Source organism: Lipotes vexillifer, unplaced genomic scaffold (assembly GCF_000442215.2).
Source record: "Lipotes vexillifer unplaced genomic scaffold, Lipotes_vexillifer_v1.1 scaffold1691, whole genome shotgun sequence".
Taxonomy (NCBI): Eukaryota; Metazoa; Chordata; class Mammalia; order Artiodactyla; family Lipotidae; genus Lipotes; species Lipotes vexillifer.
The window spans coordinates 340,699-364,962 of NW_006789046.1; the positions used below are offsets into that span (position 1 = coordinate 340,699).

A 24,264-nucleotide genomic window follows, 5' to 3' on the forward strand; every position below is an offset into this window, starting at 1 on the left:
CTCCCCCACCCCTCCCCCTTCTTCTCATCCCCCTCCTTCCTCCTCCTCCCCCTTCCCCCTTCCCCTTTTCCCCCTCCTCCTCCCTTCCAATCCATCTTGGTCTCTTCCCCCTCCTCCTCCTTGGTGGCTTTATCTCCATATCAGGTGTGTGTTTGTGTGTGTGTGTGTGTGTGTGTGTGTGTGTGTGTCCGCGCGCGTGCGCGCACGCATGTGCACGCGCGCCCACGGGTGGGCACAGTGAACTGAAGAGCAGCCTCCCCAGTGCTGCTAAGGCACCTCATGGACCGATTGCAGAGCCCCGAATTGTTCTTTTAACTTGGGAAGGACAGTAGATTTCCTGGGCTTTGCATGTGTGGCTCTCGTGGCCAGGTTTCTCGTGATTCGAAGGTTCGACCGTGAGTGCTTTTGGCATCATTACACATGCTACTCCTGGGGCCTGGTCCGGACTCACAGGGCCCGGAACAAGACAGGCAGCCAGTGTGCTTGTGGCCAATTGGCGGCCCTCCCGAGGGGGCACGTTTCTGTGGAAGAGGAGAGCGTTGCCTCACTCACAGCTGTCCCCCCGCCAAGAAGGAGCAGAGGGCAGCCCTTCGAGGCGTGTGGGCTGCCGGTCTGCACCCTGGCTGGGTGCAGAGGTGGGCAGCCCCTCCACATGAGGATCTCCAGCGATGCTTGGGTGCCCGGCCTGGCCTACCTGGGGGCAGAGCCCCCACGGGTCCCTTTGAAAGTGTACCTTTCATGAATGTCATCTTGTTTATCAGGTTTTCAGGCTTTAATCTCTGTGGAATGAAGGAACATCAAAATTTACACAGGCATATTGATGTCCTAACCACAGATGCACTGCTCATCCTGGGCGCAGTGCTTGGGGAGCTGCGGAGGCAATGGCAGGTCACTTCTGATGTGCCAGGAAGGAGCACGCTGGGAACAGCTTTGCTGCCCGGTGGCAGGGGTCTCTATGCTCTGCTGTGTCTGGCATGTGGCCCTTTAAGTGAGGTGTTGCCATATGACTTCCTTTAGATGAAAAAGTGAGGAGAGATGCCCTGTCGCTTCCCCTAGAAGCATTTCAAAGCCCATGAGTCTCCAGACCTCTGTGGTACAAACCAGGGACTCAATCCCAGCCACCCAGCCTGTAATCGTCCCATCACCTGGGTTCCTGGCAGGCTGCAGTAAGCAGAGCCCCACTGACCAGCAGGAAGTGAGCCTAGGATAGCTTAAGACACCAAAAGTTGGGGACTTCCCTGGTGGTCTAGTGGGTAAGACTCCATGCTCCCAATGCAGCGGGCCTGGGTTCGATCCCTGGTGGGGGGGAGTAGATCCTGCATGCCAATCCCGCACGCCACAACAAAGATCCCAAGGGCCACAACTGAGACCCGGCGCAGCCTAAATAAATAAATATTTTAAAATAAACAATAAGACGTGGTCTTTTAAAAAAAAAAAAAAAAAAAAGACACCAAGATTTGAGGGTGTTTGTGCAGCACGGTCCAGCCACTCCTGGTCCAGGTTACCAGGTGTCTGAAAAGGTCTTAAGTAGGAAGGAAAAGAAAATCCCACAGAAAGGTTGTTCGGGACAGCAATTCAGCTGTGGCACCTCGGGGCCCTCTCTCCCCTTTTCCTGTCCTGCCCTTTATTCCACAGTGTGCGAACCAGAAGCCCCCAATGATGAAGCCAAGGGGAAGAATAGAGCAGGGAGTATGGAGCTGCCCTGGGACTACCTGGGGGCCTAGGGAGCACTCTGTGTGTGTGTGAGGGGTGGGGTGGGGCGTGTGGCCACGTGAAGCCATGTTGTCTGGTTTGACGTGCCTGTCCCGTTCTGTGTTGTCCCTGAACATCCGCGGACAGTGCCACACTCCACTGACAGCCCCTGAGCTTCGGAGGGCAAGGCAAGAGTGGTGGCCAAGGAGCCAGGCGAGGAGCTCAGCAGCGTTTGATTTCAAGACAATGAGGCTGCGGGGCACCAGCCCCAGGGAACTGCCAAGGCTCCTCTGGCCTCACAAGGGTCTGTCTGTGGCCCCAGAAGATAGCCAGGGCGGTGCAAGGCGTGGCCACCAGGCCGGGAGGGCCGTCTTCCTGGACTCTCACTTGACCCCAAGACGGGATGTCTGTTTCTTTTTGGTCTGGAAGTTAAGGGTTTTTTGTAAATTCGGTAAACATTTGAGCAGGGGAATTACAAAGGAGGGCGCGCCGGTGAGCGGAGACGCAGAGTTCCGCCGGTGCGTGTGCGCGCCCGCGGGTGAGAGTGGCCACGTGCGCGCGCGAGTGCCTCTGCCCAGGGAGACTCCTTTGTTCCAATCACACCAAGAGGTGTCCGTACAGAGCCCGCTTGCCAGATGGCCGCGCCCCGTCCCCGTGGCCGGCTGCGGGGAGCCCCTGGCCGGCCTCGGGAGCGTCCCCCCCGGTCCCCGTGCCCGCCTTGCGAATTTGGGAGGCGAGGCAGGGAGGACCAGCCGCGCTGCGTTGCGGTGACCGGCAGTAACCCCGCGCGGGGCGCCCTCGGCCGGGTCAACGACCGCGCTCGCCCGCTGCGGCCCGCGCAGCGCCGGCCCATCACCCTATCGCCTAGCAACGCCCACTCGCGCGCTGCCACTGGTCCAGCACGCACGCCCCCGGCCCCTGATTGGCTGCGGCTGCAGAGCGAGCCACGCCCCCGGCCGGCTTCGCTCGGCCCGGACGCCGGCCCTCCAGTCCTTACGCCCGGGGGTCCGTCCGGCCCCAAGTGTGGCCCCAGTATAACCCCCAGAGTGACCCAAGCAAGCCCCGTCCCGTTTCCACTGCGCGCCGTGCACACGTGGCCCCCGAAGCCCAGTGGGTCGGGGCGGCCCCGGGAGGCGTGGGGCGCGGAAGGGAAGTCGTGGGGCGGGGGTGACGCTGCGCCCCGCCCCAGCGCCCCCCGAGTCCCGGGGCCCCCAGCCCGGCGCCCCCCTGGCGCGCCCCCGCGCAGAGTCCCGGCGTCCGGCGGCGGCGCGCAGCATCACCCCACTGGCGGCGGCGCGCCTGGTCCCGGGGCGCAGCCCTGACGCTCATTGGCCTGGGCGGCGCAGCCAAGCTGTCAGCCCATGTGGCGTGTCCGCGCGGGGACGGCAGCGGTTAAATAGCGCCGGCGCGGGCCTAGAGGGAGCCAGAGAGACGGAAGCGGCCCGGCCTCCCCTCCGCCGCGCGCTCCATCCTCGCTCTCCCTCCGCCGCCCACGCCACCGCCCGCGCCCAGACCAGGTACGAGCGGCCAGGCCGGGCCGGGGTCGGGAGTTTGGTTGCCGGGGACCGGAGTCCTGGGGCCGAGCAGGGGCCGGGGCGGGGGTGGTGCGGTCAGGCTCGAGGGTGCGCCGCCGGCCCGCATCTTCCGGCCTTGGACGTGCGTCGTCCGGCGCGCCAGTGGCGAGGGGTAGCCCCGCACAGCCTGCCCTGGTCTCGGGGTCCGAGCCCCCGGTGTGGATGTTCGAGCCCCACGGGGCGCCCGAGGCCGGGCGGCGAAAGGCCCTCGCGGCATGCCCCAGGCTCGGCGGGGCAGGTGGGCGGATGGCGAGGGCCGGACGCCCAGGAGCGCCGCGAACAGCCATTTTGGTCTTGGGCTGGGCCGGGCGGCTGCGGACCCTCGAGGGCCTGTAGGAGCCCGGTGTGCGCCCAGCTCCGGCAGCCCACAAGGGCCTCGTTTCAGGCCGGGCCGCCGAGCCCCTCCATCCGCGGCGTCCCCCCACCTCCGGGTGCTGGATAGCAGAGTCTCAGCCGACCAGAGGGCCTAATAAGAAGGGAGGGTGGTGGGTGGAGGAGGCGCGGGGCCGGATGAGGACGGCTTCCCCACCACGTGGGCTCCGTTTGTAGCCCCCGAAGTTCTGGGGGGAGAGCGGCTCCTGCCCCGTACAGCCTCGCGGCGGCGCATGCGAGGCAGTGCGCTCCGCAGGGGTCTCCACCCCCTTGCCTAGTCCCGCCGGACTCCGCGTGAATAGCAAGTAGGGGGAGAACAGAGCGGGCGCTTTCTGGAGAAGCAACCTCCCCGGGAGCTGGTGCCTCTGGGCCGGCAAAGGGCTCTTTATTTAGCGCTGGGGGAGGGGGCTCCCTCTCTGCCGGGACAGCAGGGCGATCAGGGCACCCAAGGAAGACACTCTCTCCACTTGCTTGTGCTTTCCCTTGCTCAGAGAGACGCTGGAGGGCCGCTGGTTGGCGAGTCTAGCGGTCATTAGCGCCATGAGGCCCTGGAGCCTTGGTGGAAGTGTGCAGGATCGACCCTGGCCTTGCCCCCTTTCTCAGGGGCTGTACAGGAGCCCCCATCCTGGACCCACAGTCTCAGGGTAACCTAGGCTCCCTCGTTGGCGCCTTGGGAACCTGGGTCTGGGTGGCCGGGCAGGCTGCATGGAGGTTGGCAAGCAGGACTCTGAGACCTCAACCTGTGCAGGCGTGTGGGTCTGGGTAGCACTTGCCCGGCACCTGATCAGGAGTAGTTCTCCAGGTTGGAGCTCACTGGAGCAGCCATACAGGCTGGGTCTGTCCACTGTGGGGCAGGGACCAATTTTGCCCCAGAGCCCCACCAGGCCTTGGCACTCCCCGAGCCGTTGGCCCCAGCATGGAGGACAGCGTGGGGTGCTGAATGCAGAGCCGGCCAGTCAGCATGGGTGCGCTTTCTCACCCCCATGTTTGCCCTTTCTCCTTCACCTGATAAATTCCCTTGGCCAGCTCTCAATAGGCTGACGGCCAGGCAGCCCCTTCCTAGGAAGGGTTTGGGCCCTTCTCTGGTTGGCCCTGCCTGCCTCCCACTGTGAGGCCCCCTCCTGGGACCACTGCAGCAGGGAGTTGCAGCAGGGCCGTTTTGGGGTCACCCCAGGCCAGGGCCAATGCCGGGAGAGCCCAACACTGCCAGTGAGAGGTGCAGGCAGGCTGGACCAGAGTGGACTCCCCGCCTCCCAACCACCGTACACACACTTCACCCAGGGCATCCGTCCCGGCTGGCACACAGCACAGGAGCTGGCCGTGTGGAGCTTTGTTGTGGGGCTTTCTGAGCTGCTGCCCTCAGACCCTTGGCTGGGCCAGATGGAGGAGGGGGATCAGGAAGCCAGGGCCGGGGGAGCAGCAGCTGGGCCTCCAGTGAGGCTGCAGACTGGCAATGTGGGAGCTGAGGTTGACCAGTGTCCGGGCCCCCACACCACCCTCCCTGCAGAGAGAGCAGCCATGGAGGAGGTGGTGATCGCTGGCATGTCCGGGAAGCTGCCTGAGTCGGAGAACTTGGAGGAGTTCTGGGCCAATCTCATCGGCGGTGTGGACATGGTGACGGATGATGACAGGCGGTGGAAGGCAGGTAAGTGGGCCTGGGTTCTCCTCTCACTGCCGCTGGGTACACAGTCTCCAAGCTACCAGGACAGGCCCGCTCTGGCCTGAGCTCCCGTCCCACCTGCAGAGCCCACGGTCACCCAAGGTGAGGCCATGCTGCAGGCTCTTCCTGCGAGATGGTGCCAGGAGAAGGCTCAGGGCGAAGGAGAGACTGGGGCCTCTGGCCAGCGGGCTAGGGACTGAACTCCAGTCCGCAGGAGACCGAGGGCTGGCCCTGGGCATGATCTTTGCCCACCTCCACAGATGAGCTAGGTAAGCTGCGAGGGGGGCAGATCCAGAGCTAGGCCAGGAGGGTGAGCACCTCCGGCCCCACTGCCCACCGCCCGGTCCCTGCAGAGCCTGGCCGGCCCCTGCTGGCCCACATGTCCCAAACTGTCAGATAAGACATGAGGCTCTCCCAGGAAGCTGGTTTGACTCCCTCACGCCCAGTAGGTTCTTCTGCAGAGCGGCTCTACCTGATCTACGGGATGTGAGTCAGTGTGGCGGAGCCTGGCCTGGCCTCAGCCTCTGGGGCCAGTGTCAGGCCAGGCAGGGGGTCTCCAGCCAGGACAGGACAGTGGTGGGTAGGAGGAGGGGGCACTCCCCGCACTGTGCTGTGCTCTGGGACACCGCCCATGAGGCTCCCCCTAGGGCCCCCTCTCAGAAGTGGGCCCACCCATCCCGGGGAGCCTTGGCTCCCTGTTGCCACAGGGACGCCACTGTCGGTCACTCGGGGCTGTGAGGTTCCGTGGCTGGCCCCTCCGTCTGCGTGTGCCCCACAGGACTGCATGGCCTGCCCCGGCGCTTGGGCAAGCTGAAGGACCTGTCCCGGTTTGACGCCTCCTTCTTCGGGGTCCACCCCAAGCAGGCAAACACGATGGATCCCCAGCTGCGCTTGCTTCTGGAGGTCACCTATGAGGCCATTGTGGACGGAGGTGGGTCATCAGGAGGCTGACAGCCAACGTGGGACTTCTGAGGGCCCATCCCTGAGGTTCCTGCCGCCCCTCTTGAAAGCGTTCCTCCATTTTGCTTCTAAGAGCAACATGTGTTCATGACAGAACATCCAAAACATAGAAGCTGTTGAGGGAGCGGAGTCCTGGTCTGGGGCCAATGGGCTGGGGAGGCATGGGCCTTGGGCGGGTCACGTTTCACAGCTGCACACCAGAGGCGTCCCCGGCATGTCCTGATGCCCCAGTTTCTTCACTCCCCATCGCATGGCTGACCCTGGGGGCGAGGGCAGGGTGCCGGGCAGAGTAGGGGCGAGATCTGGCCCCGCGACTCTTGCCCTCCACACTCTTCTCTGCCGGGTTGAGTCTGGCCTTGGACAGGTGCCTCGAGGCCAGCTGCCCCTTGTCCCGGGGCACAGACTTGTCCCAGGGACACCAGCGACGTAGAAGTCCTGCCAGGTGGGAGAGGCGAGGCTTCCATGTGGGTGAGGCCCCTCAGTAGGTTCAGCTCTGAGGGGGAGCCTGGGGCCTGCCTGCTCCCACCTGTGGTTGACAGGGTGGGTATCCTGGCCTTGCAGTCTCTCGTTCTGCAGCAGGTGCTAAGTAGTCTCTGGGGTTGACACTGAGCGTGATGGGCTTATGGACACGTGCTGCCTGGGGTGGAGTGGAGGGGCGGGGAGAGGACCCTGGTAGGGGAAAGTGGGGACCTTTCCACTGCCCAGGCCCCACCCGGAGACCTTGGATGCGGCTCCCCAGGGGCCGGCCAGTGTCCCTCCCTCCTTCCCAAGCCTGGACACTCGGCCTTTGTCTCTCTCTGTCTTCTTATCTTGGCCCGCCCAGGGCGGGCCGCCCTCGGGGCTCACCAGACCCTGCCAGCAACACCAGGGGCCAGGGGGGTAGCCTGGGGACAATGCCGCCCTCTGTCCCCACCTCCGGCTGTCTCTGGCCGCTGCCTGACCCAGAGCCTGGAGCCCCACTTGGCACCCCGCCCGTGCCTGGGCCCCGGTTCCTTGTGACCTGGTTATCCGTTCTCAGCCCTACCTGGGCTGGCCGCCCCACTGTGGCTCAGCTGTCTCTTCCCTGGTCCCCCTTGTCCGCTCCAGAGTCAGGCTGACATGGAGCCTCCTCTCACCCAAGCCAGAGAGGCTGAGAGGCGAGGCCGCACCTCCCAGAGCTGGCTGGTGGGCTGGGTGCGCCACAGCAGCTAGGGCTGACATCTGGCTCCTGCAGGCATCAACCCAGCTTCCCTTCGTGGGACGAACACCGGTGTGTGGGTGGGCGTGAGCAGCTCGGAGGCCTCGGAGGCCCTGAGCCGCGACCCCGAGGCGCTCGTGGGCTACAGCATGGTGGGCTGCCAGCGCGCCATGATGGCCAACCGCCTCTCCTTCTTCTTCGACTTCAAAGGTGGGCGCACGCAGCTCCTCCGGGGCTCGGGCTGGGGCAGGGTGGGGCCGGACGGCAGCTGAGACCCCTCCGGACTCTGACCTGCCCTCTCCGAGGAGGGCCTGCAGGGCTGAGGTCCCGGTGTCCCAGGCTCCACGTGGAGGGCACCTGCTAAAGCTGCCGGGGCCCCGAGGCTGGGGGAGTCCCACAGCTGCATTGTGCCCTTGCCTGCAGGGCCCAGCGTTGCCCTGGACACGGCCTGTTCCTCCAGCCTGCTGGCCCTGCAGAGCGCCTACCGGGCCATCCGCAGCGGGGAGTGCCCCGCGGCCGTCGTGGGCGGCATCAACATCCTACTGAAGCCCAACACGTCGGTGCAGTTCATGAAGCTGGGCATGCTCAGCCCTGAGGGCTCCTGCAAGTCCTTCGACGCAGCCGGTGAGGGCGTGAGGGGTGAGGGCGTGAGGGCGTGAGGGCGCAGGAGCACAGGACAGCACCCCCCGCCCCCGTTGCCCCTGAGCTCTGCCCTGAGCTCCTCGGCCTGAGGTGCCCTCTGCCCACAGGGGACGGCTACTGCCGTGCAGAGGCTGTGGTGGCCGTCTTGCTGACCAAGAAGTCCCTGGCCCGACGGGTGTATGCCACCATCCTCAATGCCGGCACCAACACTGATGGCTTCAAAGAGCAAGGTGGGAGCGGCCCAGGCAGGGTGAGGGTGGGGCTGCAGGCGGTTAGGTGATCGGTGGTGTGCTGAGGCCTGGCCCCGCCCACAGGCGTCACCTTCCCCTCCGGGGAGGTGCAGGAGCAGCTCATCCGCTCCCTGTACGAGTCGGCCGGGCTGACCCCCGAGTCCCTGGAGTATATCGAAGCCCATGGCACTGGCACCAAGGTGAGAGCCCTGCCTGGCCCTGTGCACACCCCACACCCCACGCCGGAGAGGTGCCAGGGTGGAGTCCTGACCTCCCTGAGTCCCCCACAGGTGGGCGACCCCGAGGAGCTGAACAGCATCACGCGGGCCCTGTGTGCCACCCGCCAGGACCCCCTGCTGATCGGGTCCACCAAGTCAAACATGGGGCACGCGGAGCCCGCCTCGGGGCTCGCAGCACTGATCAAGGTAGGCGGGCGGGTCTGGGGCCATCCTGTCCCTGCCTCCTCAGCTTCCTGCTGCCCGGTCGGGGGAGGATCCCCACAGGCTGTGCTGTGGGGTGTGGGCCACTGAGACGCGGACAGCAGGGTGCCAGCATGTAGCCATTCCCTGCCCTAGTTCACTGGGCCAGACGTCTTGCCCGGTACTGCTCCACAAGAGACCAAGCCAGAGGGTGCAGAAGCAGCAGGGCAGCCCCGCCTGTCCAGGGCTGCCCTTCCCCATGGCCTGCTGACCAATTGGTAGCCCAGAGCATCCAGGTCAGCACTGCTCAGGCTCCCTGGTGCTCTGGGCTTCCTGGGCCACTGTAGCCACCCGTCTGCTGCTCTTAAATCGGGACCTGGGCTGGAGTCTGGCTGAGGGACCTTTGTGTCTAGACCCACGGCCATTAGTCCGGAGGTGGCAGGGACCCTGGATGAGGCCCAAGGCCGAGAGGGGAAGGGGCCTGCGGCTTGGTCACCAGACCACTGCACGGGGGCTGGGCAAGGTTGGGGGGAAGGAAGTCGGTTGCGGTGGGCAGGTGGCCTCAGTGTCCTCAGGAAGGGAAGTGCCTAAAGCCCACCCTGACCAGCAGGGCAGGGAGCCCGGGGCTGGCCACGCCACTGACCATTAGGCACCCATAGGTGCTGCTGTCCCTGGAGCACGGGGTCTGGGCCCCCAACCTGCACTTCCACAGCCCGAACCCCAAGATCCCAGCGCTGCAAGACGGGCAGCTGCAGGTAGTGGACCGGCCTTTGCCCGTTCTCGGGGGCAATGTGGGCATCAACTCCTTTGGCTTCGGCGGCTCCAATGTGCATGTCATCCTCCGGCCCAACTCCCAGCCGCCCCTGCCGCCTGCCCCACACTCTGCCCTGCCCCGTCTGCTGCGGGCCAGCGGGCGCACCCTTGAGGCTGTGCAGGGCCTGCTGGAGCAGGGCCTCCAGCACAGCCATGACCTGGCCTTCGTGAGCATGCTCAACGACATCGCGGCCGCCCCCACGGCCACCATGCCCTTTCGTGGCTACGCTGTGCTGGGCGGCCAGGGCGGCAACCAGGAGGTGCACCAGGTGCCGGCTGGCAAGCGCCCACTCTGGTTCATCTGCTCCGGTGAGCCCCTGGCTCCCCAGGTTGTCCCCGAGGGCAGTGGGGGCAGGGCCACGCAGCCCTGACCTGACGCCTCTCACTGGGACAGGGATGGGCGCACAGTGGCGCGGGATGGGGCTGAGCCTCATGCGCCTGGGCAGCTTCCGCGATTCCATCCTGCGCTCAGACGAGGCCGTGAAGCCTTTGGGACTGCAGGTGTCGGACCTGTTGCTGAGCACAGATGAGGCCACCTTTGATGACACCGTCCAGTCCTTCGTGAGCCTCACTGCCATCCAGGTGCACCCCTGGGGTCTGGGGTGAGCAGGCCGGCAGGGCGGTCAGCCTGGCATCCCCGGGACTGGCGTGACGCACCCTGTTCCCCCAGATTGCCCTCATAGACCTGCTGACCTCCATGGGCCTGCGGCCTGACGGCATCATCGGGCACTCCCTGGGTGAGGTGGCCTGCGGCTACGCCGATGGCTGCCTCTCTCAGGAGGAGGCTGTCCTCGCTGCCTACTGGAGGGCCCAGTGCATCAAGGAGGCCAACATCCCGCCCGGGGCCATGGCAGCTGTGGGTAGGTGTTGCCCTGTGCTCCCCCATCCCACTCCACCCATGGGCCTGAGGGTTTCCGTGGGAGGGGACGTCTACACTGGCACCTTCGACATTGGTGCTGGGCAGAGGCAAGGTTCTGGGGTGACTCGCCGGCCACCGTCCTCCTCACTTCAGGGTGAGAGCGACCCTGACGGCCTGCTCCAGTGTGCCCTGTACGGCCTCCCTGAGCCTGATGGCCTTGGTGCTCAGCACACTTGCCCATGGGCATCAGTAGAGGCCAGCATGGTTTTCCCATGAGCCTGAGCTAAACCCCTGGGGGGCTGCAGGGGAAGGAGTGGGCCTGTTCGTACTTCGGTCAGGCAGGGCTGGGGACGGGAGGACACCCGAGAAAACCTGAGGGACTGGCAGGAGAGTGGGACCGAGGTCCTCTGTGGTTGGTCAGACGTAGGAGCCTTTGGTGTCAATAACTGAGCCGAAACTGGCTCCCGCCTCTGGGGTAGCATTAACAACACCTCTGCCTGAAATCAGACACGGCAGGGGTGAAAGTGCCTCGTAAAGGTGCCGCTCTGCAGCTGTCATCACCGCCTCTGTCATTAGAGCCACCCCGGCAACGTCTTCCTCCCCCTGGGGAGGGGCCGAGTGAGGGTGCCAGCTCCCTGTGGCCACCTTCTGAGGCTGTCTCTGCCCCCAGGCTTGTCCTGGGAAGAGTGTAAGCGGCGCTGCCCCCCTGGTATCGTGCCTGCCTGCCACAACTCCGAGGACTCTGTGACCATCTCCGGACCTCAGGTGGGCCCTGGGAGGCGAGGCCTCATCCCCAAGTCCCCTCCAATCCCTCAGGGTGAGCTCTGCATGCGGAGCCGGGCACAGGCCTAGGACTGCTCGTCCAGCGCCCCTGCCCCCTCCCCGCCCCCACCGCAGGCCGCAATGTCCGAGTTCGTGCAGCAGCTGAAGCAGGAGGGTGTGTTTGCCAAGGAGGTGCGAACGGGTGGCATAGCGTTCCACTCCTACTTCATGGACTCCATCGCCCCTGCGCTGCTGCAGGCACTCAAGAAGGTGGGTTGCTGCCCCGCGGGCTGCCTGGCGGGGGCCGCCCGGAGGACGGGCGGGCAGGCGGCCCCAAGCTCCCTCACGCCGACCCAGTCTGACCACGTGTGCAGGTGATCCGGGAGCCACGGCCCCGCTCCACATACTGGCTCAGCACCTCCATCCCCGAGGCCCAGTGGCAGGGCCACCTGGCCCGCACGTTCTCAGCCGAGTACAATGTTAACAACTTGGTGAGCCCCGTGCTATTCCAGGAGGCACTGAGGCACGTGCCTGAGCACGCCGTGGTGCTGGAGATCGCCCCCCATGCCCTGCTGCAGGTGCGTGCTGCGGGGCAGGACGGTCAGGTCCGGGAGGGATGGCGGTCGGGGGCATGGCAGGGAGGCAGGCTGGCCGGGCTCCATGTGGCCTTGCGGGCGTGGGTGGGAGCTAGTCAGAGGGAGGCCCAGCCTGTCTCTGCCTCTCAGGCCATCCTGAAGAGAGGCCTCAAGTCCAGCTGCACTGCCATCCCGCTGATGAAGAAGCACCACAGGGACAACCTGGAGTTCTTCCTCGGCAACGTGGGCAGGCTCCACCTGATGGGGTGCGTCCCCTCGCCCTGCTTGACCCTGGGAGCCCCTCAGCCACAGGCTGGCCTTGAGACTGTCCCCAGGAAGCGGGCCTGTGGGTGCTGGGCCACCGTCACACCCTCACTGCGGCCCCCACCCCACCCCATCTCAGCCATCCCTGGGGTCTTAGGGGAGAACGGTTGGCAGTGGGTATAGCAGGGCGGTCCTGGGGACAAGTGTGCTGCTCACGTCTCCCCTCTCCACCCTCCAGCATTGACATCAACCCCAACGGTCTGTTCCCTCCCGTGGAGTTCCCGGCTCCCCGGGGGACCCCCCTCATTTCCCCCCACATCAAGTGGGACCACAGCCAGACTTGGGATGTGCCCGCCGTGGAGGACTTCCCCAGCGGCTCCAGCTGCTCCTCTGTCACTGTCTATAAGATCGGTGAGTGAGGTGCGGGCAGGCGGGGGGCGGCTCTTTCCTCCCGGTCGCTGGCACTAAGGCCCATGCCCCACAGATGCCAGCCCTGAGACCCCTGACCACTACCTGTTGGATCACTGCATCGACGGCCGCGTAATTTTCCCCGCCACTGGCTACCTATTCCTGGTCTGGAAGACGCTGGCACGAGCCCTGGACCAAAACATGGAGCAGGTGCCTGTGGTGTTCGAGGACGTGACGCTACACCAGGCCACCATCCTGCCCAAGACAGGTGAGGCAGGCGGCTCGGGATGCGGGGCGGGAGTGCTGCCTGCTGACCTCTGCTGCTGACCTCTGACCCTGCTGCCTGCAGGGACCATGCCCCTGGAAGTGAGGCTTCTGGAGGCTTCGTGCACCTTCGAGGTGTCTGAGAACGGCAACCTGATCGTGAGCGGTGAGCAGGGGCACCCGCCCAGGCTGCAGAGTCCCTGGTGGGGGTCTCTGGGTGGACCCTGGCTGCCAGCTCAGCCCGGCCTTGCCCTCAGGCCCTTCTGCCACCCCCGCTCACAGGGCAGATACACCAGTGGAAGGACCCCGATCCCAGGCTCTTTGACAACCAGTATGGCACGGACCCCACATCCGTAGACCCCACTGCTGCATTCCACCTGAGCCAGAGCGATGTGTACAAGGAGCTGCGGCTGCGGGGCTACAACTACGGCCCCCACTTCCAGGGCATCCTCGAGGCCAACCTCGAAGGTGGGTGCAAGGGGGCCCCACTTGATACTCAGGAACGTGCTTTGGGGCTAACTCCTGCTGCCCGGCGTTAGGTGCCCAAGGTGGGTGAAGGGAGGGCAGTTGTGGGTGTGAGGGGCGCGCATGGAGGAGAGGGCCCCCTGCGGGGAGAGACCCAACCTGGCCGAGCTGATGGTCCCTCTACCCCAGGTAACACAGGCCGGCTGCTGTGGAAGGACAACTGGGTGACCTTCCTGGACACCATGCTGCAGATGTCCCTCCTGGTCCCGGGCCACCGCAACCTGTGCCTGCCCACGCGCATCACCGCCATCCACATCGACCCCACCACCCACCGGCAGAAGCTGTACGCGCTGCAAGGCGAGACACGAGGTAGCCCTGCCCTGGCCCCGCACGCTTGTGTCCCTGCGCCAGGCACTGCCCGCACTTACCCAGCATGTCCCCGCAGTGGCCGACGTGGTAGTGAACAGGTATCTGAACAGCATAGTGGCCGGCAGCGTCCACATCTCGAGGCTCCATGCCTCGGTGGCCCCTCGGCGACAGCAGGAGCAGCTGGCACCCGTCCTGGAGAAGTTCTGCTTCACACCGCACGTGGAGAGCGGGTGCCTGGCTGGGAGCCTGGCCCTGCAGGAGGAGCTGCAGCTGTGCAGGGGTGAGGCCTGTGCCCACCCCCTTCATCCCGGGATCCAGCTCCCAGTTCCTGTGCCCAGTCTGGCAAAGGGGAGCTCATCACCTCCCCTCGTCGCCCCGTCACAGCCCCTCCTTCACGTGGAGCCCAAATTTGCTTTCCCCTCTTGAGTGCCCCCAGGCCTGGCTCCCCCCGCCCCCCCCCCCAGAGTTGGTGTCTTCAGAGGAGGCCTAGCACACATAGGTGACAGATTTGTCCCCGCCTGTCTGTGCCCCTAGCCAGCCGTATAGGCGTAATGCCATGAGACAGCTCCCCACGCAGGGCTCACACCCAAGCTGATGGGTGGGGAGAGCTGGGGAGGGGCAGCAGGGCCGTCAAGGCACTGAACCCACCCTCTGGAGAATCCACCCTCTGTAGGCCTCACACCTGGGTGGGAGGCAGAGCAGCCCTTCACCCACCCAGTGGTCCCGATGGTTGATGCCAGTTTCTAGCCCTGGAGGACTGGACTGCCCACTCCGTCCCTCTATTTGCTGTCAGTGGGTAGAGCCGGGCAGTGGGTCCTGCTTTACCTCCGAGTCCCTGCTCCAGGCAGACACCAGTTGCTGGGGGACCTTCAGGAACCCCAGCCCAGCTGAGGCTCTTCCCTAGCACCCATCTCTCTCCTCCCCAGGGCTGGCACAGGCACTGCAGACGAAGGTGGCCCAGCAGGGGTTGAAGGTGATGGTGCCCGGGCTGGACAGTGCCCAGGCTCCCCGGGAGGCCCTGCAGCAAGGCCTGCCTCGGCTGCTGGCCGCTGCCGGCCAACTGCAACTCAACGGGAACCTACAGCAGGAACTGGGCCAGGTCCTGGCCCAGGAGAGGCCCCTGCTGTGTGACGACCCCCTGCTCAGCGGCCTCCTCGACTCCCCAGCACTCAAGGCATGCGTGGACACCGCCCTGGAGAACACGGCCAGCCTCAGAATGAAGGTGGTGGAGGTGGGTGCCGAGCGCAGAGGCAAGCACTGTGCATATGGACCCAGACGCAGGCAGCCCCAAACACCAGGAGGGCCGGGGCACCTCTGAAGCGAGGTCACCCACACACTGAAGGGGAAGGGGCACAGAGAAGGGGCTGGAGGTGGGCTCTGCGGGTGCTGTGGACAGGGCAGCGCTGGCCAGTGGCCTCAGCGGAGTTGGTGGGTGGGCCTTTCTGGGAGACACCCAGCTGAGGGGGTGGGTGCGCCTGCCCTGTGGCAGTTGATCCAAGAAGCTGTTCCACCCCAGGTGCTGGCTGGTGACGGCCGACTGTATTCCCGCATCCCGGCGCTGCTTAACACCCAGCCCCTGATGCAGCTGGACTACATAGCCACTGACCGCCACCCCCAGGCCCTGGAGGCTGCCCAAACCAAGCTGCAGCAGCTCGACCTGACCCAGGGCCAGTGGGACCCTGTGGACCCGGCCCCCAGCAGCCTGGGCAGGGCTGACCTGCTGGTGTGCAACTGTGCCCTGGCCACCCTTGGTGACCCGGCCACGGCCGTCGGCAACATGGTGGCTACCCTGAAGGAGGGAGGCTTCCTGCTGCTGCACACGCTGCTCGGAGGTTACTCCCTGGGGGAGACTGTCGCCTTTCTCACCTGCTCTGAGTCCCATCAAGGGGGGCAGCACCTCCTGAGCCAGGTGTGGGGCGGGGCCGGGATGGGGAGGGGCCGGGATGGGGAGGGGCCAGGAGGCTGCCGAGCACTGACCCCCCCCAACGCACAGGACGAGTGGGAGAGCCTATTTACCGGGGCATCCCTGCACCTGGTGGCCCTGAAGAGGTCCTTCTACGGCTCTGTGCTCTTCCTGTGCCGCCGGCCAGCCCCGCAGGATAGCCCAGTCTTCCTGTCCGTGGAGGACGCCAGCTTCAGATGGGTCGACTCACTTAAGGTCAGTCCGTCCCAGCCCTGGCCAGGCCTGGCTAATGCAGCTCCAACGCTGGGGCCTGGGGAGCCCCCAGAAGCCAACCCCTCCCTTGTTCTACAGAACATCCTGGCTGACTCCTCGTCCCGGCCCGTGTGGCTCATGGCTGTTGGCTGCACCACCTCAGGTGTCGTGGGCATGGTGAACTGTCTCCGAAAAGAGCCCGGCGGGCACCGGATTCGGTGAGATGCCCACTGAGCTGCATGCCCCTTGCTCCTCCCCTCCAACCCCCGCCCCAGCTTCCCCTCACCTGTCTGGCTGCCCATAGGTGCGTCCTGGTGTCCAACCTCAGTAGCACGTCCCCCATCCCTGAGATGGACCCAGACTCCTTGGAGCTGCAGAAGGTGCTACAGGGGGACCTGGTGATGAACGTCTACCGGGACGGGGCCTGGGGGGCGTTCCGCCACTTCCCACTGGAAAAGGGTGAGCGCCCAACGTGCCACCCTGCTCCCCCAGGCTCCTCACCTCGCAGCTGGGTGGGCTGAGAAGGAGAGGGCAGGGGGACCCTGGCTGGAATCCCTGCCCAGCCCAGGGCTGCGTGTGACCCTGTGGCAGCTCCACTTTCTGTCACCCACAGACCGGCCAGAGGAGCAGACAGAGCACGCCTTCGTAAACGTCCTCACCCGAGGGGACCTCGCCTCCGTCCGCTGGGTCTGCTCTCCTCTGCGCCACGCCCAGCCCACTGGCCCTGGAGTCCAGCTCTGCACCATCTATTATGCCTCCCTCAACTTCCGAGACGTCATGCTGGCCACGGGCAAGCTGTCCCCCGATGCCATCCCAGGTACAGGCAGCACACGATGGGGGGACCAGAACAAAGACCCTCGGGACCAGGACCTGGGAAGAGGGGGTCCTCACCCCACAATGCTCAGGAACTTGGGAGGCTCCTCGAACCCAAGCTCACACACTGGGGTCCTCCTGGGGAGGTAAGGGGCTCACCCACCATCTGCCCCCAGGAAAATGGGTTGCTCGAGACTGCATGCTGGGCATGGAGTTCTCCGGCCGAGATGCCAGAGGCAAGCGTGTGATGGGGCTGGTGCCCGCCGAAGGCCTGGCCACCTCCATTCTGGTGTCTCAGGACTTCCTGTGGGACGTGCCTTCCAACTGGTGAGTCGGTCAGGGCTGTGACCTGGGGCCCAACATGGATGTGGCCAGGGGTCAGGCCAGAGCTGACCCCTGCGCTGTGCCCATAGGACCCTGGAGGAGGCAGCTTCAGTGCCCGTCGTCTATGCCACAGCCTATTACGCGTTGGTAGTACGCGGACGCATGCAGCCTGGGGAGACAGTGCTCATCCACTCGGGCTCGGGCGGTGTGGGTCAGGCCGCCATCGCCATCGCTCTCAGCCTGGGCTGCCGCGTCTTCACCACTGTGGGTAAGCCTACAGCCCTTCCCAGAGCCCAGGACTGCCCCTCCAACGCCTGAAGCCCAGACTTACCAGCAGCGTCTCTCCCCACCAGGGTCAGCTGAAAAGCGGGCATACCTCCAGGCCAGGTTCCCACAGCTCAATGAAGCCAGCTTTGCCAACTCCCGGGACACGTCCTTCGAGCAGCACGTGCTTTGGCACACGGCCGGGAAGGGTGAGTGGCTCCCATCACTAGCCAACCGCCATCCACCCATACTCTCAGCCCCCTCTTCCTCCCATCCCCCGCTCTCCGGCCAAGCTGGAGGAGACACCGGCCCAGGCGGGGACAGGGTCTGGCCTTCTGGACTTGTGCCACGTTGGCTGGGTAGTGGTCTTGACTGTGAGGACCCCTCTTGCCCCCCGACCCCAAGGTGTTGACCTCGTCCTGAATTCCCTCGCGGAAGAGAAGCTGCAGGCCAGCGTGCGGTGCCTGGCCCAGCATGGTCGCTTCCTGGAAATTGGCAAATTTGACCTTTCCAACAACCATCCCCTGGGTGAGGCTGGGCAGCAGGCCGGGTGGGCAGGGGGCTGTTGGGCAGAGCGGGGGTCCACAGGGTGGGCTGTCAGCTGAGTGGTGAGGCCGCCACCTGCCCACCTGTCCAGGCATGGCCATCTTCCTGAAGAACGTGACGTTCCACGGGATCCTGCTGGACGCAATCTTTGATGGAGACAGCGCCACCTGGCGGGAGGTGTCGGCGCTGCTGCAGGCGGGCATCCGGGACGGCGTGGTGCAGCCCCTCAAGTGCACCGTGTTCCCCAAGACCCAGGTGGAGGACGCCTTCCGCTACATGGCCCAGGGCAAACACATCGGCAAAGTGGTCCTCCAGGTGAGTAGGGCACCCCAGGCACCCCCAGCTCCGGCCCCTGCCGGCAGTGTGTGAACAGCGGTGCTACCTGGGCTGCAGGTACGCGAGGAAGAGCAGGAGGCGGTGCTGCAAGGGACCCAGCCCACCCTGACGGCGGCCTTGTCCAAGACCTACTGCCCAGCCCACAAGACCTACATCATCACAGGGGGCCTGGGTGGCTTCGGCCTAGAGCTGTCCCAGTGGCTCATGCTGCGAGGGGCCCAGAAGCTGGTGCTGACCTCCCGCTCCGGGATCCGCACAGGTGACCGGCCCCAGGGAGCACGAGGGTGGGGCGGTGGGAGAGGCCTCAGTCACCTCCCCCTCCTGCTGCTCTCCGGGCACCTGGGCTTAGGGCCAGAGCCCTGATTTGCCCGTCCCCACCGTCTGTGTCCTGCAGGCTACCAGGCCAGGCAGGTCCGTGAGTGGAGACGCCAGGGTGTGCAGGTCCTGGTGTCCACCAGCAACGCCAGCTCGCTGGATGGTGCCCGGAGCCTTATCGCTGAGGCCACCCAGCTTGGGCCTGTAGGCGGCGTCTTCAACCTGGCCATGGTGAGGACGGCTCTAAAGGGGCTGGAGCCAGCTGCCCAGGGAAGCCCCCCGCCCCAAGCAAGCCCTCCAAAGCCCTGGGGCAAAGGCAGGTGCTAAGATCCCCTCGCCCCAGGTCCTGAGAGACGCCATGCTGGAGAACCAGACCCCTGAGTTCTTCCAGGACGTCAGCAAACCCAAGTACTGTGGCACCCTGAACTTGGACAGGTGGGCTCCTCCTTTCTCTCTCCTCCCAGCCCTCCCCCGCACAGCCCTCACACTACTGTCCAGAGACCAGGCCACAGGCCTCTGCCGGGGTCTGAGCCAAGGGTCCGGGGCAGTGGAGGCGGTTTGGCGGGCGAGCCAGGGATCCTGGGCGTGTCGGCCGGTGGGCTGGGGGGCCGGCCGGGGGGGACTCAGGACCCCACAGGGTGACCCGGGACGCCTGCCCCGAGCTGGACTACTTCGTGGTCTTCTCCTCGGTGAGCTGCGGGCGCGGCAACGCCGGCCAGACCAACTACGGGTTCGCCAACTCCGCCATGGAGCGCATATGTGAGAAGCGCCGGCATGACGGCCTCCCAGGTGGGCCCAGCCGCCCCTCCTCCTCCTCCTCCTCCACTCCTGCGGGGCCACCCTCACTTGTGCCCCTTCTCACGCCAGCCCCCCACCCTCCCTCACCCGCAGGCCTCGCCGTGCAGTGGGGCGCGATTGGCGATGTGGGCATCGTGCTGGAGACCATGGGTACCAACGACATAGTCATTGGCGGGACGCTGCCCCAACGCATCATCTCCTGCATGGAGGTGCTGGACCTCTTCCTGAGCCAGCCCCACGCCGTGCTGAGCAGCTTTGTGCTGGCGGAGAAGGAGGCCGCAGCCCCTGGTGGCGGCCGCGGCCAGCAGGACCTGGTGAAGGCTGCGGCTCACATCCTGGGTGAGGCCGCACGCTGCACCCCCGGCTGGCAGGCACTCGGCTCCCCTGAGTCTGGCCTCCCGGGCTGCAGAAGGGGGCCTGCCGGCTTGCTCGTGGAGGGAGAGACACAGGTGGTTTGTGCAGAGCTGGGTGGGTGCTGTGTGCCGTGACTATAGTGATGATGGCTTGGGAAGACCCAGCCGTCAGGGTACAGTACCCACCAAGGCCCATCCTCCGTTGCCGACTGAGCGCCTCTCCCCAGGCATCCGTGACTTGGCCACTGTCAACTTGGATAGCTCACTGGCAGACCTGGGCCTAGACTCGCTCATGGGCGTGGAGGTGCGCCAGATGCTGGAGCGAGAGCATGACCGGGTGCTGTCCATGCGGGAGATCCAGCAGCTCACACTCCGGAAGCTGCAGGAACTTTCCTCGCAGGCTGGCACAGCTGATGGTAGGTGTGGAGGGGGGTGTCCCCGAAGCAGCACAGGTCCTCTCAGTGCTGCTGGCCTGTGAGCAGCCTGGACCCACCCCCCGCACCCAGGTCAGGGCTCGTCCCTCTGGCCCCGTCCTGAGAGTCCTCAGTGGGAGCCCAGTGCCCCCATCCACCTCCTGCCCTAGCCACCAGCAGCCCCAGTCAGGTGTGTGCGTGTGTATGTGTGCGTGCTGGGGGATTGTAGCAGGGGACCCCATGTGGCCCCAGCCCTCCCTGGCATCTGCCCCTCTTCACAGAGCTGGTGGCCCCCACACCCAAGGAGGACAGCCCTGCCCGGCAGCAGGCCCAGCTGAACCTGAGCACCCTGCTGGTGAACCCCGAGGGCCCGACCTTGACTCCGCTCAACTCTGTGCAGAGCTCTGAGCGACCCCTATTCCTGGTGCACCCCATCGAGGGCTCCATCACGGTGTTCCACAGCCTGGCTGCCAAGCTCAGCATTCCCACCTACGGCCTGCAGTGCACGGGAGGTGTGTCAGGGTCCTGCGGGGCTGTCCCCACAGCAGGCCTCCTCCGTCCCCCAGTGGGTTGGGGGTGACATGCACGTCCAGACAAGGGCTAAGCCTCGTGCTGTCCCTGCAGCTGCACCCCTGGACAGCATCCAGAGCCTGGCCGCCTACTACATCGAGTGCATCAGGCAAGTGCAGCCAGAGGGGCCCTACCGCATCGCTGGCTACTCCTATGGGGCCTGTGTGGCCTTCGAGATGTGCTCGCAGCTGCAGGCACAGCAGAGCGCCGGCCCCACGAACAATAGCCTCTTCCTGTTCGATGGCTCGCACACCTACGTGCTGGCCTACACGCAGGTGAGGGCGGCAACGGCACCCCTGGGGCCAGGTCTGGAGTCCCAGCCCCTTGTGCCGCCACTGCAGCAGCCCCTCCTCCCTTTGCAGAGCTACCGCGCCAAGATGACCCCCGGCTGCGAGGCCGAGGCCGAGGCCGAGGCCATGTGCTTCTTCGTGCAGCAGTTCACTGGCGCGGAGCACGGCAGGGTGAGTCTGCAGATACCGCGTGGCCAGGCCTCCCGACACCCCTGCCCCCATTCCCGTGCCTGGCGCCACTCATTGTCCTGTCCTCCAGGTGCTGGAGGCGCTACTGCCCCTCAAGGGCCTGGAGGAGCGCGTGGCGGCCGCCGTGGAGCTGATCGCACAGAGCCATGCGGGCCTGGACCGCCATGCCGTCCGCTTCGCGGCCCGCTCCTTCTACCAGAAGCTGCGGGCGGCCGAGAAGTACACGCCGCAGGCCACCTACCATGGCAACGTGATACTGCTGCGTGCCAAGACAGGCGGCACCTACGACGAGGACCTGGGCGCTGACTACAACCTGTCCCAGGTGTGCGACGGCAAGGTGTCCGTGCACGTCATTGAGGGTGACCACCGCACGCTGCTGGAGGGCAGCGGCCTGGAATCCATCCTCAGCATCATCCACAGCTCCCTGGCCGAGCCCCGTGTCAGCGTGCGGGAGGGCTAGGCCAGAGGGTCCTGCATGTGGAATCCACCCCGCCGGCCCCCGCACCCCACGTGCAGCCACCAGTAGGACCAGCGCCCTCCCCTCTCCTACCCCCCATCCCGGCTGCCCTGGGCGCGGGGCTGGGACCCGCGCCACCAACTCGGAGACCTGCCCGGTCTGTGAAGAGTCGGCCGAGCCGCCAGCCAGGCCAAGCTTCCTGAATCGCGCGGGCTCTGCCACGCGGGTCCATTTGTCGTTTCTCCGTTTGGATTCTCCTATTTATTGGGTCGCCAGGAAGACGCCGGTTGGTCCACCTGTGAGACCGGCGCGGTAGCCGGGCCGGGGCCCCATGATGCCGGCAGTGGAGCGGAGCAGCCCCAGGCACTGGGCACCCACCCTATTCGTCTGTGTTCATTTTTCAAGAAACAACATTCAAACCTGCTGCTTGGATTTTGAAATTTACTGTAGTTGTCTGTGTAAAGAACCATGTCTGGACCCTGTTTCATTTTTACACCAACCTGGTAGAAATGTTGTCTCCTCTGGAGCCTCCCCACGATTAAACCGCACGTGCGCTCTGGCCTCTGGGCATCCTTTCTTCCTGACCAGCCCTGTGAGCCTGCGCTGTCCTGGACAAGTCCTGGTGGCCCAGAGGGGACCACCCTCTGCTCCCTGCTGGAGGGAGGGGGCAACGCCTGGCTCCTGAAAGCAAGCTGGACACCTTGAGGCAGGGGCCCCTCTATCAGGGAAGCTTGACCAGGAGGAGGCGGGCATGCAGTCTGATAATCCACTGGCATAATTGTGGGGTACCCCCTAGGGTACCCTTGCCAGATTTCCTTATCCCTCAGGGAAACCCCAGGTTTTCTCTCCTGGGCCTCAACTGAGTGGAGGATGCCCACCCACATTACCGAGAGTAAACTTTTATTTGAAGTCACCTGATCATAGACGTGAAGCACACGGACCAAATACCTTCACAGCAACACCTAGGTGAGTGAGTGCTTAACTGGCCTCGTCCAGCGGAAGACTGACCACACGGGTTTAGGCAGGAGGAATGAAGGCCGCGTGGAAGGAAGCAGTGAGGCAGGGAGGCCCCTGAGCATCCGGACCTCGCCAAGCCAAGGGACGAGGTGGACGCACTGGGCTGGAAGCTTCTGGGCCAACAGCAGAGGTGAACTGGAGCAGGGAGAGAGGTGGGCCCCGCACTGGGCCAGGACTGAATCTGGGGCCGGGGGAGCAGGCCCACTGCTAGACTTCTAGAAGGATGTGTTGAACCCAGAACATCCGGGGGCCCTTATGTGTTTGTTCCTCAGAAAGTTCACCATAGAATTACCATGTGAGCCAGTAATTCCACTCCTAGGTATAACTCAAAAGAATTGGAATCGGACTCAGATACTTGTACACCAATGCTCATAACAAGCAGCGTTACTCATCCACAGCGGCCGAGAGGTGGAAATGATCCAAGAGTCTGTGAACAGATGAATGAATATACAAATGTGGTCTGCCCACATAATGGATATTATTCAGCCTTAAAAAGGAATGAAGTTCTGATACATGCTACAACATGTATCAGAACACAGTGTGAAAAAGTTTCTGGCGCATGTATGTTAATATCAGAAAAAGGTTTCAGAGCAAAGAATAGGTTAGATATAAAGGATCATTTCATAATGATAAAAGTGTCAACTAATCCAAAGGACTTGTGCTCCTATAACAGAGCTCCAAATTACAGAAAGCGAAAGATCTGGAAGAAGAATCAGAACTCCCTGGCAGTCCAGTGATTAGGACTCCGTGCTTCCGCTGCAGGGGGTGTGGGTTCAATACCCGGTCGGGGAACTAAGATCCTGCCCGCTGCACGGTGCAGCCAAAAAAAAAAAAAAATCAGGCAATCTACAATTACAGTCGGAGATTTTCAAAACCCTTCTCAATGACTGAACAAGTAGAAAATCAGTAAGGATATGTAAGACGGAGCAGTACAATCAACCAACTGACGTTTATAGACCAGCCAGCAGTAGCAGAATGTACATTCTTTTCAGGTTCACACAGAACATCTACTAAGATGGTTCACATTCTGTGTCATAAAACCAGCCTCAATAAGTTGAAAAGAACTCAGCTTCTATAAAGTATTTTCTTTGACCATAATTGAATAAAATTAGAATCAATAGCAAAAAGATCTCTAGAATATCCTCAAAAATTTAGAAACCAAATAACATACTTCCAATAACCCATGAGTTGAAGAAGAAATCAGAAGAGAAATCAGAAAGTATTTTGAACTGACTGAAACTGGAGACGGCATGCCAAAATTTGTAGTATACAGCTAAAGCAGTGTAGGGGAAATACATAACAATAAAGGCCTATGTCAAAAAAGAAGAAATGTCTCAAATTAATGACTTCAAATTCTGCCTTAAACTAAAAAAAGAAGAGCAAATGAAACCCAAACTAAGCAGAATAGAGGAAATAATACATATCAGAGTGAAAGTCAAATAGGAAACAGAAAAGCAGAAAACGAAATTAAAATCTTTGAGAAGACCATTAATTCATAAAGCTTAAAACAAGATTGAGCTGGGGAAAAAAACAGAAAAAACACAAATTACCAATAGTATCAGGAACGACAGAGGTGACATCACTAAGATTCCACATATATTAAAAGGCTAGCAAGGGAATATTATGAACAACTTTATGCCAAACAATTGGACAACTTAGAAATGAACAAATCCCACACAAAACACAAAGTCAAGAAGAAACAGGTAGGGCTTCCCTGGTGGCGCAGTGGTTGAGAGTCCGCCTGCCGAGGCAGGGGACATGGGTTCGTGCCCCCGTCTGGAAAGATCCCACATGCCGCGGGGCGGCTGGGCCCACGAGCTATGGCCGCTGAGCCTGTGCATCCGGAGCCTGTGCTACGCAACGGGAGAGGCCGCAACAGTGAGAGGCCCGTGTACCGAAAAAAAAAAAAAAAAAAAAAA

At 63.6% G+C, this 24,264-nt stretch overlaps 1 protein-coding gene across 1 annotated transcript; it reads left to right on the plus strand.

Moving 5' to 3' along the window:
* The first annotated feature begins 3,147 nt into the window (after positions 1-3,147).
* On the plus strand, positions 3,148-21,334 carry FASN (fatty acid synthase). The gene is made up of 42 exons (XM_007462297.1): positions 3,148-3,209; positions 5,150-5,283; positions 6,077-6,229; positions 7,472-7,645; positions 7,859-8,059; positions 8,185-8,307; positions 8,392-8,507; positions 8,598-8,732; positions 9,386-9,848; positions 9,934-10,121; positions 10,210-10,399; positions 11,069-11,163; positions 11,296-11,430; positions 11,535-11,738; positions 11,886-12,001; positions 12,238-12,410; positions 12,484-12,675; positions 12,757-12,837; positions 12,954-13,139; positions 13,326-13,505; positions 13,582-13,785; positions 14,432-14,736; positions 15,022-15,414; positions 15,499-15,663; positions 15,760-15,878; positions 15,965-16,119; positions 16,274-16,477; positions 16,650-16,800; positions 16,887-17,065; positions 17,151-17,270; positions 17,467-17,589; positions 17,699-17,922; positions 18,001-18,202; positions 18,338-18,489; positions 18,602-18,693; positions 18,896-19,047; positions 19,150-19,395; positions 19,637-19,825; positions 20,104-20,334; positions 20,447-20,667; positions 20,755-20,853; positions 20,942-21,334. The coding sequence occupies exons 2-42, from the start codon at positions 5,157-5,159 to the stop codon at positions 21,329-21,331; spliced, it is 7,548 nt and encodes a 2,515-aa protein (XP_007462359.1). The 5' UTR covers positions 3,148-3,209; positions 5,150-5,156; the 3' UTR covers positions 21,332-21,334.
* The last annotated feature ends 2,930 nt before the right edge of the window (positions 21,335-24,264 follow it).

Coding starts and splice junctions, on each gene's coding strand:
- FASN (XM_007462297.1), top strand. CDS start 5,157: ATGGAGGAGGTGGTGATCGCTGGCATGTCCGGGAAGCTGCCTGAGTCG. Junction 7,646..7,858: donor CTTCTTCTTCGACTTCAAAG/GTGGGCGCACGC, acceptor CCTTGCCTGCAG/GGCCCAGCGTTGCCCTGGAC. Junction 15,664..15,759: donor GATGGGTCGACTCACTTAAG/GTCAGTCCGTCC, acceptor CTTGTTCTACAG/AACATCCTGGCTGACTCCTC.